This window comes from Periophthalmus magnuspinnatus, chromosome 24, assembly GCF_009829125.3.
Source record: "Periophthalmus magnuspinnatus isolate fPerMag1 chromosome 24, fPerMag1.2.pri, whole genome shotgun sequence".
In the NCBI taxonomy this organism is placed as follows: domain Eukaryota; kingdom Metazoa; phylum Chordata; class Actinopteri; order Gobiiformes; family Gobiidae; genus Periophthalmus; species Periophthalmus magnuspinnatus.
This window is the reverse complement of record NC_047149.1, coordinates 220,210-236,301: the sequence shown is the minus strand read 5'-3', so window position 1 is coordinate 236,301 and position 16,092 is coordinate 220,210. Positions and strand designations below refer to the sequence as shown.

The window sequence follows — 16,092 nt, the reverse complement described above, 5'->3', positions numbered from 1 at the left end:
TTAGTCCTGGTTTAGATCTGGTTTAGTCCTGGTTTAGATCTGGTTTACTCCTGTTTTAGATCTGTTTTAGATCAGGTTTAGTATCACTTTAGATCTGGTTTAATATTGGTTTAGATCTGGTTTAGTTCTGGTTTAGGCCACACTCCAAGCTGGTTTTATTATGGTTCTGGTTTAGTCCTTGTGTAGCCCTGGTTTAGACCTGGTTAAGATCTGGTGTAGTTCTGGTTTAGACCTGGGTTTGTCAAGTCCTGGTTCTGGTTTATTCCTAGTTTAGTTCTTATGTAGTCCTAGTTTAGACCTGTTTTAGTCCTGGTGTAGTCCTGGTTTAGTGTTGATTCTGGTTCTGGTCTGTGCAGGTCCTTGGTTCTGAGGAGGGGCCACGGTGGGTTTCTCGCTGGGCCAGTTTAGCCGATGAGTCCGGGTCCAGTCCTCAGTCTGGATTGGACCACAACGAGACCAAGACACGACGAATCCTCCCTCAGAGACCGGGCGAGAAACTGGACTCACCCAGACTTCACAGGACCCAAGACCCCGGTGAGTTTAGAACTTGTTTAGGTCAGGTTTAAACCTGATTTAGACCTAGTTTGGACCTGATGTCAGATGCCAGTCTAATCTGTCTCTTTGGGGAAACACAGTGGCATAATAATTCATTCATCAGTCTGGCCTAGGTCAGGGTTAAGGGTTAGGGGTTAAGGGTCAGAGTTGGAGGTCAGAGGTTAAGGGCTAGGGGGTTAAGGGTTAGGGTTAAGAGTTAGGGGTTAGGGTTTAAGGATTAGGGGGTTAGGGTTAAGGGTTAGAGATAAGTGTTGGCGTTAGAGTTTAGGGCTGGGGTTAGGGTTAAGGCTTAGGGTTTAGAGCAGTGTTTTTCAACCTTTTTTGAACCAAGGCACATTTTTTCATTGAAAAAATTACACGCCGCACCACCAGCAGAAAATGTTAAAAAATGAAATTCTGCAGCCTATATTTACAATATAAAGTCGTTCTCATCAAAGTGATTTCAATAAGAATCAAATAAACAAAAAGAAAAAATATTTTATAATAAAATAAAATATTTCTACTCACTCAGTGTGAAACCTGGGCCTGTCTGGATGAGCACAGAGCTGATGTCCTGATAGGAATTGAAGAAAGACACACACGAGGCTCTTCCTCAACAGCTCTCAGTCTCTCTCTGTTTTAAGTCAGTCAGGCTTGAAAAGCTCACCTCACACAGATATGCCGTGGAAAATGTGAGCAATTTCAAAATAGCTTTGTTTGCTAGAATTTATTTATTTTTATTTATTTATTCAATGTTTAACCAGGTGAGTCAATTGAGAACAACTTCTCATTTACAACGACGACCTGGATAGGCAGCTTCAGTGAAACACAGACACAGTTCACAAATCAAAAAATAAAACATTAAAAGGGGAGGGTAGAATAGTGGTTAAAAACATGTGCAGTGATCTTTTAAAATTAAACAGATTAAGCTTTTAAAAACAGAGAGCGAAACAAAAGAACCAAGTTTTAAATCCTGCTGTAGATAGTTCCAGTCACTTGCTGCAGAGAACTGAAATGAGTTTTGGCCTAGGGCTGTGCGAGCTTTCGGTACTGACAGCTGTATGTATCTGTTGGAGCGGAGTGCACGGCTGGAGCTGTGGATATTTAGCAGTGACCTGAGATATGAAGGGGTCATACCCACTAAAGCTTTGTAAATGAAAGTGAACCAGTGAGTTTGTCTGCGGATGTGAAGAGATGGCCACTTGAGCAGAGTAAAGCCTACAGTGGTGAGTGTTAAACGCTGCACCAGTAGCAAAACGAATGGCTGAATGATAAAGAACATCCAGCTTATGGAGCAAAGTTTTTGATGCAGATCTATAAAGTATGTCACCATAGTCTAAAATAGGAAGGACTGTAACTTTAACTAGCAGCTTGAGTTCCCCAGAATGGGGAACTCCTTGGCAGTAGCCAACCAAAAATCATGGTTTTGTCTCAGTTCAGTTAGTTCCTCCTGCTCCTGTAAAGTCATGTATTTTCCACCAACTGATGCTGAGCTATATGGGTCATGCCAGTCAAGGCATTCAGGCTGAAGAAAAATAAAATTACATGTTCTCCTCAAGAGTTTTTAAATGTTAAATATAATTATCTCACACAATGCAGCAGTGTTAACATCTTGCCATTGCATTTCAAGATTGCCACTTTCCACATGTTGCTGCTAGAGCAGCACCTTTGAATGGAATCTATTTATTTTATCTGTACTTGTGTGTATTTTATCATTTCGGCCTTACATTTGTGTGTTCAGTTCATTCAGATGAAAAATATCTGCCAGGTATGTCAGCCCAGCACATCACTCATCACTTGCAAGCAGCTTTGCATAATCAGACCTCTCATTTGTCAGAAACACCGCTCTTGCAACTCATACACATGGGCCAAGACCTTGCCGCGCGACAACCATCGGACCTCCATATGAAACAGCACGGCTTTATGCTCCACTTCCATTTCCTCACACAAAGATGCAAATATGCAACTTTTCACGTGTCGTGACTTTACAAAGTTTACCATGCGCACAACATCCAACACAGGAACTGGGTCTGCTGGTGAAGTCTTGGCTACGAGAGACTCACAGCCACCACCTACTGATATGGAAGAGTATTACATGGTTACTCTGCCAATCACTATACAGCACAGACACTCAACAATACATTATTTGCGGACAATACTTAATTTGTTTTCAAAAAATATTTTTAGAAACACTGGTTTAGAGGTTAGAAGTTAAGGGTTAGAGGTTAGAGGTTAAGGGTTAGGGTTAGGGGTTAGAGCGTAAGATTCATCCATTAATTCGGTTCATTGGACTTTTGACTCATGCCAGGCCTGTCAGAGATTTACAGCTGACAAAGAGTTCCTTCTTCTATGCTTCTATTTCATATCTGCTTTTGTCAATTTCAGTTTGGGTGTATTTGTCTTTGAAGTTCTCTCTGGGTTTATTCATCTAGACCAGTGTCTCTCGTAGGTGTGCACCAAACAATACCAGACCAAAGACCAGACCTCAGTCCAGACCAGGGACCGGACCAGAGACCGGACCAGAGACCGGACCAGAGACCGGACCAGAGACCGGACCAAGAGAGACCTGAGACTCAGAGGCTGATGGTTCAGGATGACGTGGATCCCGACAGTTTGAGCGATGTTAGCCGATCAGAAGACCCCCAAAAACTCCAGAACCAGAGTCCAGACCAGACTCCAGACCAGAGACCAGATCAGAGACCAGACCAACCGACCTCATGCTTTTACATCGGATCTGATCCTGGTACAAAACCGGAGTCCAGACAAGGTACCCAGTCCCACAGAGGATAGACTCCAGAGCAGGCCTCATAGTGGGGGTTATGGGCGCTGATTACATTTTGTGTTGAAAAGACCAAACCAGTCTATAAACATAAAAATTAAAGCATATTTCATCATAAATCTGTTTGAACCTAAACTGTGAATGCGACACTAGATTTCTGTAGCCTCCATCTTTGACTAATACAATACTTTATGTCTACCAGATCTCACAATATATACATGTTTCTGGACATACCTAATCTTCCAAACAAGAAGTGAGCATGGCCGCGCTTCGGTTTTCTATGTAAAAAGTGTGGTTCCTCTCTCTCTAACTGCTGCTATCAGGCAGTTACAGAGAGAGGGGCCACCTTAAAAATGTTTTTTAGATGGCCCCTCTTAAAAATGTTTTTAAGGTCAGAATTTTAACCCACTTCACATGATCCTTGGGTTTTTATTTAGCTATTGTGCCTCTAAATCAAGATATAAACATTTATACATTGAAAATATACTGTCTATGTCAGAATCAAACCAGAACCAGTTTTAACTGTGTCCTGTTTTTAGACCGAACCAAGGCCCCGCCCACAACAGTCCTGATTCGACAACTGCACCAGGAGCCAAAGAAAACCGGGATCAAACCCAACACCTCTGCCCCAGACCTGAGGACCCATGAGACCAGAGCTGAGTTTAGACCAGAGACCAGATCAGAGACCAGACCCGAGTCTAGACCTGAAACCGGGTTCTTTCGTCAGGAGAGCTTCACCAGAGAACGACCCGATGAGGTTCAGAGGAAGAAACTGCCTCACATCTCCAGCCAGCCCTCCCTGAGAGACCTGGACCCGGTATGAGGTTTAGACCAGGGTCTCAACCAATTTAGACCAGGATCTGAGCCAGTTTAGACCAGGATATGAGCCAGTTTATACCAGGATCTGAACCAGTTTATACCAGGATCTGAGCTGGTTTAGACCAGGATCTCAATGATTGAATATGACTGTAATTGTCCAAGGGGCAGTTTAAACACACTGAGCAATAAAATACAAGAATAACAGGAAAGCTCAAACAAAAGTGTCCTTTCATCAGATCTGTGTGAGGGGAGGAACAACCCTCAGGGCAAAAGTGTCTCTTTATCAGATCTGTGTCAAGGCAGTTTGAGTTTAATATTCCTAAGCTTCTGTCCTCTGAACTGCACATGCTTCACTTATTAGTTCATCATAATACCAAAATATAAAGTTAAAGGTTTAAGATAAAATGTTTAAGCTTGAAAACTGCTCTGAGTCCCAGTCAGCCACAAGAGCAGCCAACCATGACCATGGCAACCACAGAATGATTCCGAATAGATCTGAGACAGTTTAGACCAGGATCTGACCCGGTCTAGGCCAGGATCTGACCTGATCTAGAGGAGGATCAGAACTGCCCTAGAGTAGGATCATAACCGGTCTAGAGGAGGATGTGTGCCGGTCTAGATGAGAATCATAACCGATCTTGGCCCCACAGGACCTGATCTCGGCGGATTTCCTGTGGCAGCCCTTGACCCTGGACTCGGACTCGGACTTGGACAGCGTGAGCACAGCGAGTGTGGTCAGCACACACAATGAGACGAATGCCACAAAGCTCTCCAGTGTCCAGAGCCACGGCACCGCCGCTGCCAAAAAGCGCTCCGCCAACACACACAGAGGTCAGAGTCTTGGTTTAGTCCTGGGTTAGACCTGGTTTAGCCCTGGTTTAGCCATGGTTTAGACTTGGTTTAGACCCGATTTATACCTGGTTACATCTGGGTTTAGTCCTGGTTTATTCCTGGTTTAGAACTTTAGTCTGGGTCCTAGTTTAGACCTGATGTAGATCTATTTTAGACTTTTAAGTCCCGGTTTGTTCCTGGTTTAGTCTTGGTTTAGTCCTGGTTTAGGACTGGTTTAGACCTGATTTAGACTGGGTTTAGTCCTGGTTCAGTCAGGTATTCCTGGTTTAGACCTTTAGTCCTGGTTTAGTCCTAGGTTAGTCCTGGTTCAGTTCTGGTTTAGTCCTGGTTTAGACCTGCTTTAAACCTTGTTTAGTTCTGGTTTAGACCTTTAGTCCTGAGTTACGTCTAGTTTAGACCTTATGCCCTGGTTTAGAATTGGTTTAGACCTGGTTTAATCCTGGTTTAGAGCTTTTGCCCTGATTTAGACCTGGTTTAGTCCTGGTTAAGTCCTGGTTTAGTCCTGGTTTAGTCCTGGTTTAGTCCTGGTTTAGTCCTGAATTAGTCCTGGTTTAATCCTGGTTTAGAAGTGGTTAGACCCGGGGTAGATCTGGTTTAGTCCTTTGGTCTTGGGTTAGTCCTGGTTTAGTCCTGGGTTAATCCTGGTTTAGTTCTGCTTTAGACCTGGTTTACTCCTGGGTTGTTCTGGTTTAGTCCTGGGTTACTCCTGGGTTAGTCCTGGCTTAGTCCTGCTTTTGTCCTGGTTTAGTTCTGGATTAGTCCTGGCTTAGTTCTGTTTAAGACATTGTTGCCCTGGTTTAGTCCTGGTTTAGCCCTGTCTTAATCCTGGGTTAATTCTGATTAATCCTTGGTTAGTCCTGGGTTAGTCCTGGTTCGTACTGGGTTGGTCCTGCTTTAGTTGTCCTTTAATCCTGGTTTAGGCCTTTAGTTCTGTTTCAGTCCTGATTCAGTCCTGGGTTAGTCCTGGTTTAGTCCTGGTTTAGCCTTGGTTCAATTCTGGTTCAGACTTTTGGTCCTGGTTCAGTCCTGGTCTAAATCTGAGCTAGTCATGGTTTAGAACTTTAGTTCGGGTTTAGTCCAGGTTAGACCTGGTTTAGATCTGGTTTAGAACTTAAGTCCCGGTTTGTTCCTGGTTTAGTCTTCGTAGTACTGCCTTAGATATTTAGTTCTTGTTTAGAACTGGTTTAGACTTGATTTAGTCCTGGTTCAGTCCTTTACCCCTGGTTTAGACCTTTAGTTTAGTTCTGGTTAGTCCTGGTTTAGTCCTGGGTTAGTCCTGGCTCAGTCCTGGTTTAGACCTGCTTTAGACCACGTTTAGTTCTGGTTTAGACCTTTAGTCCTAGTCTAGTCCCTGTTTTAGACCTTGTGCCCTGATTCAGACCTGGTTTAGTCCTGGTTATAGTCCTTTAGTCCCGATTTAGACCTGGTTTAGTCCTGCTTAAGTCCTGGTTTAGTCCTGGTTTAGTCCTGGTTAAGACCTTTTGTCCTAGTTTTAGTCCTGATTTGGAACTGGTTTAGAAGTGGATTAGTCCTGGTTTAGAGCTGGTTTAGAGCTGGTTTAGACCTGCGGTAGACCTTGTTTAGTCCTTTAGTCCTTGTTTAGTGCTGGGTTAGTCCTGGGTTAGTCCTGCCTTAGTCCTGGTTTAGACCTTTAGTCTTGTTTTTGGTTTAGTCCTGGTTTAGGTATAATTTAGACCTGGTTTAAACCTGGTTTAGTCCTGGTTTTGACTTGGTTTTGACCTGATTTAGTCCTGGTTCAGTCCTTGTTTAGAACTGATTTTGACCTGGTTCAGCCCTGGTTCAGACCTGGTTTAGACCCGATTTAGTGTTTGGTTAGACCAGACATGTCAGACTCAGAGACACGAGATCATATCATATATTTATTAGAGCTGGTCCTGTGGCCGCCACGCCACTATAGCGCATGCACCTCTAATACTATGAATGCAGTGAATCCCAGAATGCTTTTTTTGGCCCTCTGTGAATTTGAGTTTGACACCCCTGGTTTAGATTTTTGATCCTGGTTTAGACCTGGTTTAGTCCTGGTTAAGTCATTGTTTAGTTTTGATTAAATCCTCGTTTAGCCCTGGTTTAGTCCTGGGTTAGTCCTGAGTTAGCCCTGCTTTAGTCTTGGCTTAATCCTGGTTTAGACCTTTAGTCCTTGTTAAGTCCTGGGTTAGTCCTGGGTTAGTCCTGGGTTAGTCCTGGTTTAGTCCTGGTTAAGTCCTGGTTTAGTCCTGGGTTATTCCTGCTTTAGCCTTTGTTTAATCCTGGTTCAGACTTTTAGTCCTGGTTTAGTCTAAGCATGGTTTAGTCCAGGTTTAGACCTTAAGTCCTGGTTTAGAACTGGTTTAGACTTGGTTTAGTCCTGATTTAGACCTGATTTTGTCGTAACGACTGACAGGGGGACCAAAGATTCAGACCTGGGTGAAACGTTTAAAAAAAGTTTATTTATAGACAAGGGAATGCAAATGAAGGTTGACGGAGCAGACAGTTTAGAGCAGTGACGTATGCCGTAGTCTTCGAGCGGGTCGTGGGTTGCGGGGTCAGAGGCTAGGAAGTCCATACCGGTCGAGGTGAACTGGGTTGGAGGGTGAGATGTTTGTACAATTGTGGAGAGCTGGGATGGAGGCAGAGGCGCTGCCTAGTTTCAGGGAGCAGGATCTGGCAAAGAGCAAAAGATAGCCAACTGAGTATTGGAGTCATAAATGCAAAAAAAAGACTGAGCCAAGCAGAGCAGTACCATGGAGGATACGAGGACGATCTGATGCTGAGTGTCAGGTCCTCTGTCTCTTTGTCCTCACCAGGTGCAGGGTGCGGGTGTGTATGGGAGGATCCAGAATCTCTGCCCAGCTCCAGGCTCTGACACAGACGGGAGGGGGAAAGACAGCACCAAAACACAGGGCAGACACGCTTAGTCCTGGTTTAGACCTGGATTAGTCCTGGTTTAGGCCTTTTGTCCTGGTTTAGTCCTTGTTTAGTCCTGGTTTGGATCTGATTTAGTCTTTATTTAGACCTTTGGTCTAAACTCTTTTGGGACACTTGCTTTAGTCTTGGCTTAATCCTGGTTTAGACCTTTAGTCCTGGTTTAGTCTTGGTTCAGACTTTTAGTCATGGTTTAGTCCTGGTTTAGACCATAAGTCCTGGTTTAGAACTGGTTTAGACCTGGTTTAGTCTTGGCATGGTCCTGATTTAGTGTTGGTTGGTCCTAGTTTAGTCCCGGGTTAATCCTGGTTTAGTCCTTGTTAGTTCTGGTTTAGTCCTGGTTTAGTCCGTTTTTCGTGGTTTAGACTTTTTGTCCTGGTTTAGTCCTGGTTTAGTCCTGGTTTAGTCCCTTAGTCATGGACATCCTGGTTTATTCCTGGTTTAGTCCTGGGTTAGTCCTCATTTAGTCCTGGGTTTAGTCCTGTGTTAGTCCTGGTTTAGTCATGGTTTGGTCCTGGTTTAGTCCTGACTTAATCCTGGTTAGTCCTGGGTTAGTCCTTGTTTCGTCCTGTACTTGACTCTCCCCTGTTCCTACCCAGGTCACAAAGATGGGACCACAGTTAGGTCTAGAGCCGGGTCTAGACCTAGTTCTGGTTCTGGACTGGGGGCAGTCTCAGCGAGGGATCGCTTGTCGGAGAAGCAGCGCTCTCACACGGAGAAGGCGGGGCCAGAGAAGAAAACGGTTTGTCATTCATGTTTGAGTAATTATGCATTTGACCTACCCCCTAGTCCCGCCCTACTTCTCAGACTTTGAGTCGCACATACACTCTGGACCATTCTCCATAGAAACAGATCTGTTTAAGTACACACTGTGGAACTTTCGATCTCCAGGTGGAGTCAGATCTGTGGAGAGGCAAGCTCACAGCAGTGAGCAGAACACATGTTCTCCACACTGCCATAATGGAATAAACACCTGGATTTTCTGTTTTTGGATGAAAAGTTATGCAGTGGGGCTTTAACCCTTGTGCTGCCCTGGAGCTATTTATGACCCCAAAAGCAACTTTGCCGCAGCAGAACTCATTTCTTTATCAAATGGGTGAAAATTTTGCCACTTGTTCATTTTCATGAATTTTATGAACAAAAGCTGTTTCCAGTTTCAGTGCGGGTAGCACATTTCTTCAGACAGATATAAGGCAGTGTCCAGCAGCAATCTCACCAGAAGAGAAGAAGCGGCTTGGATGAGCAGCCAAATGTCTTCACTCTTACAACGTTTTGTCCAGTTGACAGATTTTACTTTTGGCTTCGGATCAGATCCGGATGACTGGAGGAATACACAGACATTTTTATCAATGAAAATTTGAAACATTTGTGGGGAAAAAATTGTTTCTCTTATAACCAGCCATAAAATAATTTTGGGCTCTATTTTTATCCCGACTTCAGACTGATGCAGTGATACCACATTTACCTTACATGTATATATATAGAGCCAATAGGCCTTGATTATGAGGGGAAAAAAGTGCATTTTTGACATTATAAGGCCCTATAACACTGAAATGGCATGACTGTACTTGGCAAAACATATTTGGTGAATTAGAAGATGGGAGGAGTCTAGGATGTGGGAGGGGCCTAGAAGGTGGTGGGAGGGGTAGGTGAGTAGGTTCTGTTTTTGAAAAGAACCGTGCAAACAGCGATGTTGAAGTTCCAATGAGCCCAGCCATTTCCCATTCATTTCAATGGGATTCAGTGAGTCCTGCTTACATTTCTATGTTTGGCCATTCAGACCAACTTCATTCAAACTCCAGACTCATTTACATGATTTTTTTTTTTTTTTATTTATCTTTTTTTTTTTTTTTTTTTTTTTTTTAAACCCTAAAACCTCCGCAAAAAAATGGTGTCATGATCCGCAGTGTCCACTCCTGGTTTTCCTCCCTGCGTGCTCCTTCCCTCCCTCACCTGCCAGATCTGGGCTGGGCTCCTGGCTCCTCCTGCACGCACCTGCAGCCCATCAGTGCAATCAACATGCCTGCTGTGCATAAAAGGAGCTGGGAGAAGAGACTCAGCGCGGGATCATTGTCGTGTCACTTCTTTCCTGCCTGCGTTCCTGTCGTCCCTGTGTTCTTGTCGTGCTCCGGCCCTGGATGTCTCCTGCCCGCTCTGTCCTACGCCCGTCTGGTCTGCCTGTCGTCCTGCGGTCCCTTCATGTCCCCGGTCCCTGTGTTTCCTGTGTTCCTGCTCACCTGCTCACCTCCGGATCACCCGCTGTTTGTACTTGTCCTATTCTTACTATAAATCCTGTAAATATTCCCCGAGTCTGCATCCTTTGGTCCGCCACACTCACCCGTTACGACAAATGGCAAAAAAGGCAACACTCACTGAATCCCATTGAAATTAATGGGAAATGTCTGGGCTCATTGGAAGTCATTAAAAATCACCTGCACTAAATTTAGACCCCTCCCACCTTCTAGACTCCTCCTATCTTCTAATTCACCAAATATGTTTTGTCATGTACAGTCATGTAATTTCAGTGTTATAGGGCCTTATAATGTCAAAAATGCACTTTTTCACATAATCAAGGCCTGTTTACTCTAAATATATAAATGTAAGGTAAATGTGTAAAAACAAAATCATTTAAATGAGTCTGGAGTTTGAATGAAGTTGGTCTGAACGGCCAAACATAGAAATGTAAGCAGGACTCACTGAATCCCATTGAAATGAATCGGAAAATGGCTGTGCTCATTGGAACTTCAACATCGCTGTTTGCACGGTTCTTTTCAAAAACAGAACCTACACAAAATGTAGACTCCTCCCACCACCTTCTAGATCCCTCCCACCTTCTAGGCCCCTCCCACATCCTAGACTCCTCCCATCTTCTAATTCACCAAATATGTTTTGCCAAGTACAGTCATGCCATTTCACTGTTATAGGGCCTTATAATGTCAAAAATGCACTTTTTCCCCCTCATAATCAAGGCCTATTGGCTCTATACACTCACCTGAAAGATTATTAGGAACATCATACTAATACGGTGTTTGACCCCCTTTCGCCTTCAGAACTGCCTTAATTCTACGTGGCATTGATTCAACAAGGTGCTGATTCATTCTTTAGAATTGTTGGCCCATATTGATAGGAGCATCTTGCAGTTGATGGAGATTTGTGGGATGCACATCCAGGGCACGAAGCTCCCGTTCCACCACATCCCAAAGATGCTCTATCGGGTTGAGATCTGGTGACTGTGGGGGCCATTGTATTACAGTAAACTCATTGTCATGTTCAAGAAACCAATTTGAAATTATTCGAGCTTTATGACATGGTCCTGCTGGAAGTAGCCATCAGAGGATGGGAACATGGTGGTCATGAAGGGATGGACATGGTCAGAAACAATGTTCAGGTAGCCCGTGGCATTTAAACGATGCCCAATTGGCACTAAGGGACCTAAAGTGTGCCAAGAAAACATCCCCCACACATTACACAAGGCATGATGGATCCATGTTCTCATTCTGTTTACGCCAAATTCTGACTCTACCATTTGAATGTCTCAACAGAAATCGAGACTCATCAGACCAGGCAACATTTTTCCAGTCTTCAACTGTACAATTTTGGTGAGCTCGTGCAAATTGTAGCCTCTTTTTCCTATTTGTAGTGGAGATAAGTGGTACCCAGTGGGGTCTTCTGCTGTTGTAGCCCATCCGCCTCAAGGTTGTGTGTGTTGTGGCTTCACAAATGCTTTGCTGCATTCCTCGGTTGTAACGAGTGGTTATTTCAGTCAAAGTTGCTCTTCTATCAGCTTGAATCACTTGGCCCATTCTCCTCTGACCTCTAGCATCAACAAGGCATTTTCGCCCACAGGACTGCGGCGTACTGGATGTTTTTCCCTTTTCACACCATTCTTTGTAAACCCTAGAAATGGTTGTGCGTGAAAATCCCAGTAACTGAGCAGATTGTGAAATACTCAGACCGGCCCGTCTGGCACCAACAACCATGCCACGCTCAAAATTGCTTAAATCACCTTTCTTTCCCATTCTGACATTCAGTTTGGAGTTCAGGAGATTGTCTTGACCAGGACCACACCCCTAAATGCATTGAAGCAACTGCCCTGTGATCGGCTGATTAGATAATTGCATTAAGAAGAAATTGAACAGGTGTTCCTAATAATCCTTTAGGTGAGTGTATATATACATGTAAGGTAAATGTGGTATCACTGCATCAGTCTGAAGTCAGGCTAAAAATAGAGCCCAAGATCATACAAATAAGTATAATTAACAAATTGGGGTCAAACTGACCTCAGAGGAATTTAAACGTAACTCCACTGGGAGGAACATAGAGTTAATAGATTTAGATTTTGGTTCTGCAAAACATGATAAAACATGTCACTCACAATATCACTGCTCCTCAGGGTCTAAATCAGGTCTAAACCTGGTCTGACCCAGGTTTAAACCCATTTTTAACCTGTTTTAAATCTGGTCTAAACCAGTCTAATCCTAGTCTAGCCCGGGTTTAAACCCGGTCTAACCATAGTCTCTTTGCTGCAGGTGGAGAAGAATGTTGGGTCCCAGTCTCAGGTACGGTCTCAGGTCCTGATTCGGTCCAACAGTCTGTCAGCGCCACGTCCCACCAGAGCCTCCATGCTGCGCAGGGCCCGGCTCGAATCCGACTCTGAGGAACCAGAACCAACCAAGCCCAGGACCCCAGATCCCCCAAAGACAAAGACTGAGTCCAGACCCGAGTCCAGACCCGAGTCCGGACCAGAGACCAGACCAGAGACCAGACCAGAGACCAGAGCCGCTCCTGAGTCCAAGAAGCTCACACGCCTTGATATTCTGGCTCTGCCCCGGAACCGGACCGGATCTTTCACCGGGACCAGCGACAGCGAAAACTCAGGTCTGAGCCAGATCTCAACCAGTCTTTAGGGGGTCTAAAGGGAGTTTACATTTGGTCTACAGGGGGCCTACAGTTGCTCTACAGAGTGTCTAAAGGGGGTCTAATGGGGGTCTACAGTCAGTCTACAGTTGGTATACTGAGGGTCTAAAGGTGGTCTAGAGTGGGTCTACACAGGGTCTAAAAGGGATCTAAAGAGGGTCTGAAGTCAATCTAAAGGGGGTCTACAATCTGTCTACAGGGAGTCTAAAGGGGGTCTACAGTCAGTCTAAACTGGGTCTACAGAGGGTCTAAAGAGGGTCTACAGTCGTTCAAAAGGGAGTCTACAGGGTGTCTAAAGGGGGCCTACAGCCGGTCCAGTTGGTTTACAGAGAGTGTAAAGGGGGTCTAAAGTGGGCCTGCAGTCAGTCTACATGGGGGTGTACAGTCAATCTAAACGGGGTCTACAGACATTGTACAGGGGGTGTAAAGTGTGTCTACAGAGGGTCTGCAGTTGGTCTAAAGGCCCCCCAGAGGGGGTCCACATTGGGTCTAGAAGGAGATCTAAACAGGACTGGGTGGCTGTGGCCTGTGATCAGATAGTTTGTGTCTCTGTGTTTTTGCAGTACGCTCCTCGGCCAATCGGATTGCAGAGCTGAACAGGAAGTCATCTGTCGGAGACAAAGGGAGCGGGGCCAAGCAGAGCCAGACCAGGACTAGGTCTAGAACCAGGTCGAACGGGTCCAAGTCCAGCTCCGGTCAGTCCTGCTCCACACACATGTGACATGCATCTACACAGCACACACGTACACACCTGCCCATCATATCACTGTATATCAAATTAAATGGAGCTGTGTGTTAAATCTCCAGTCACATATTTACAGTGAGATTTGAAAACAGAGCCATGAACATGTTCCACAAAGCCCATGCTTTTATTCACTTTTTGAAAGTCTTCTTCATATTGGAATTAGAAGGAGTTAGAAGCATAGAAGAGCCATATATTAATTAGCATGTAGTACCACGGCCAGCTATTTCACTATACTTGGATGGCCATGGATTAAAAGCAACATAATACCTGAGGCTAGGTCTCCTGTAAGTCAGAGTGCCCAGTGTGCTGAGAGCAGGGGCAGAGCACAGAGAGGCAGCTGGGGTCTGGGGCTCTACTGGGAACCACTGACACAGGATTTAGACACAAATAAAGAGTATCTTTTGGAAATCACACTTTAAGTTTAAAAAAGTTGCCTATAATTGTACTACTAATAATAATGTACGTAACAGCTTCTCAGTTAAACTGCTACATTCATTTATTTATCTTATTTCCTGAGGGGGGACCCTCAGTCCCCCCATTCTGAAAGAGTTCAATTCAATTCAATTCATTTATTTTTGTAACGCCCAAAATCACAACAACAGTTGTCTCGAAGGGCGTTCATGTTTTGGTTGATGGGGGAAACCGGAGTACCCGGAGGAAACCCATCCAGACACGGGGAGAAACATGAAAAACTCCACACAGAAAGGCCTGGGTGATCCGGGGATCGAACCAAACCCTCTTGCTGTGAGGCATGAGCCACTCAGCCACCGTGCTGCCTACACACAAAAACAAAACAACAGGAAAAATCAGACAAAACAAGAAAAATCGGCCAGGCTAGGAGGAGGGAGGGGGGCGAGGAGGAGGAGAGACGGGCGAGGAGGAGGGCCAGGCGGGGAGGAGGAGAGTGTCCAGCTGTCATCGGGGCATCTGAAAGAGATACACTCCACAGGGGGAGTGGGACAGGGGACAACATGTGAATAGCATTGCTGATGAGAAAATAGGACAAAGCAGAGGATAGTGCTCAGGTTGCCATACTTCCCCCAGCTAGTTACTCCTACTGCAGCCTGTCTTATCCCAAGTTTTAATGTCACTCCCAGCCAATCTGGTCATAGTTAGTTCGGAGTGACATTAAACTAAGTAACCTGGTCATAAGATATACTGAAGAGGAAGGTTTTAAGCCTGGTCTTAAATACAGAGACTGTGGGGGCCTGTTTAACATCAGCAGGGAGTTGATTCCATAGCGCAGGAGCTTGGTAACTGAATGCTCTCCCTCCCACTGTACTTTTGGACACTCTAGGAACCACTAATAGTCCTGCATTCTGAGAGCGGAGTGCTCTGTTTGGCTGGTACGGGACAATAGCATCTTGCAGATAGGATGGGGCCATACCGTTTAGGGCTTTGTATGTCAGGAGGAGGACTTTGAATTTGATTCTAAGCTCGACAGGAAGCCAGTGCAGATATTTTAGTACAGGACTGATGTGGTCTCTTCTTTTAGTTCCTGTTAGGACTCTGGCCGCTGCATTTTGGACCAACTGGAGGCTCCTTATAGTACTTTATAGTACTTTTGGGGCAGGCGGCGAGCAGAGAATTACAGTAATCAAGTCTGGAAGTAACAAATGCATGGATGAGTTTTTCAGCATCGTTTTTAGGTAAAATATTTCTAATTTTAGTTATATTTCGCAGGTGAAAGTATGCGGTTTTACAAGCTAGGTTTACATGGGCTGTGAATGAGAGATTTTGATCAAATAGGACTCCAAGATTTTTTACAGTAGGGCTAGAAGCTATACTCACATTGTCGAGTGAGATTATCTGGTCCGACAGAGAATCTCTTTGACCTTTGGGACCAACGACAATGACCTCTGTTTTTTCAGGATTTAAGAGCAGGTAATTCAAGGTCATCCAGGTTTTGATGTCCTTCACACAGGCACTGAGTTTATCTATTTGATCAGTCTGATTTGGTTTCATTGATAAGTACAGCTGAGTGTCATCAGCATAGCAGTGAAAATTAATGCCATGTTTTCTGATAATGTTACCCAATGGCAACATATACAGAGTAAATAGGATTGGACCAAGCACAGATCCTTGTGGAACACCACAGGCTACTTTAGAACAGGGAGAGGTGCTCTGGTTTATACTAACAAACTGGTACCTATCTGATAGATAGGATTTAAACCATTTGAGGGCGGTCCCTCTGATTCCAATGTCACATTCTAACCTCTGTAGTAGAATGTTGTGATCAATGGTGTCAAACGCTGCACTGAGGTCCAGTAGGACCAGGACTGAAGCCAGCCCGTTATCAGCTGCTAGTAGTAAGTCATTTGTTATTTTAAGCAGTGCAGTCTCTGTGCTGTGGTGAGCTCTGAATCCAGATTGAAATTTTTCAAATATATTATTGTCCTGCAGGTGGCAGCAGAGCTGTTTCACCACCACTCGTTCTAGAATTTTTGAGAGGAAGGGAAGATTGGAGATAGGTCTATAGTTGACTAGTTCATCAGGATTTAGGTTAGGTTTTTTCAAAAGGGGT

The 16,092-nt window shown here is 44.6% G+C and overlaps 2 protein-coding genes across 2 annotated transcripts in view; one reads left to right on the top strand and one right to left on the bottom strand.

Annotated features, from left to right (window-relative positions):
• The window catches only part of LOC117393144 (centrosomal protein of 170 kDa protein B-like), a 48,137-nt gene that overhangs the window by 13,936 nt on the left and 18,109 nt on the right, over positions 1-16,092 (top strand). The window contains exons 12-18 of the mRNA XM_055232373.1: positions 357-534; positions 3,095-3,219; positions 3,813-4,130; positions 4,783-4,963; positions 8,506-8,648; positions 12,436-12,784; positions 13,387-13,518. Of these exons, the coding sequence (XP_055088348.1) occupies positions 357-534; positions 3,095-3,219; positions 3,813-4,130; positions 4,783-4,963; positions 8,506-8,648; positions 12,436-12,784; positions 13,387-13,518 (1,426 nt within the window). The remainder of the gene's footprint in view (positions 1-356; positions 535-3,094; positions 3,220-3,812; positions 4,131-4,782; positions 4,964-8,505; positions 8,649-12,435; positions 12,785-13,386; positions 13,519-16,092) is intronic.
• Positions 8-16,092, bottom strand: part of smpdl3a (sphingomyelin phosphodiesterase acid like 3A) — a 70,830-nt gene continuing 54,745 nt past the window's right edge. Inside the window, exon 10 of the mRNA XM_055232091.1 lies at positions 8-28. The gene's annotated coding sequence lies outside the window, so the exon portion shown is untranslated. The remainder of the gene's footprint in view (positions 29-16,092) is intronic.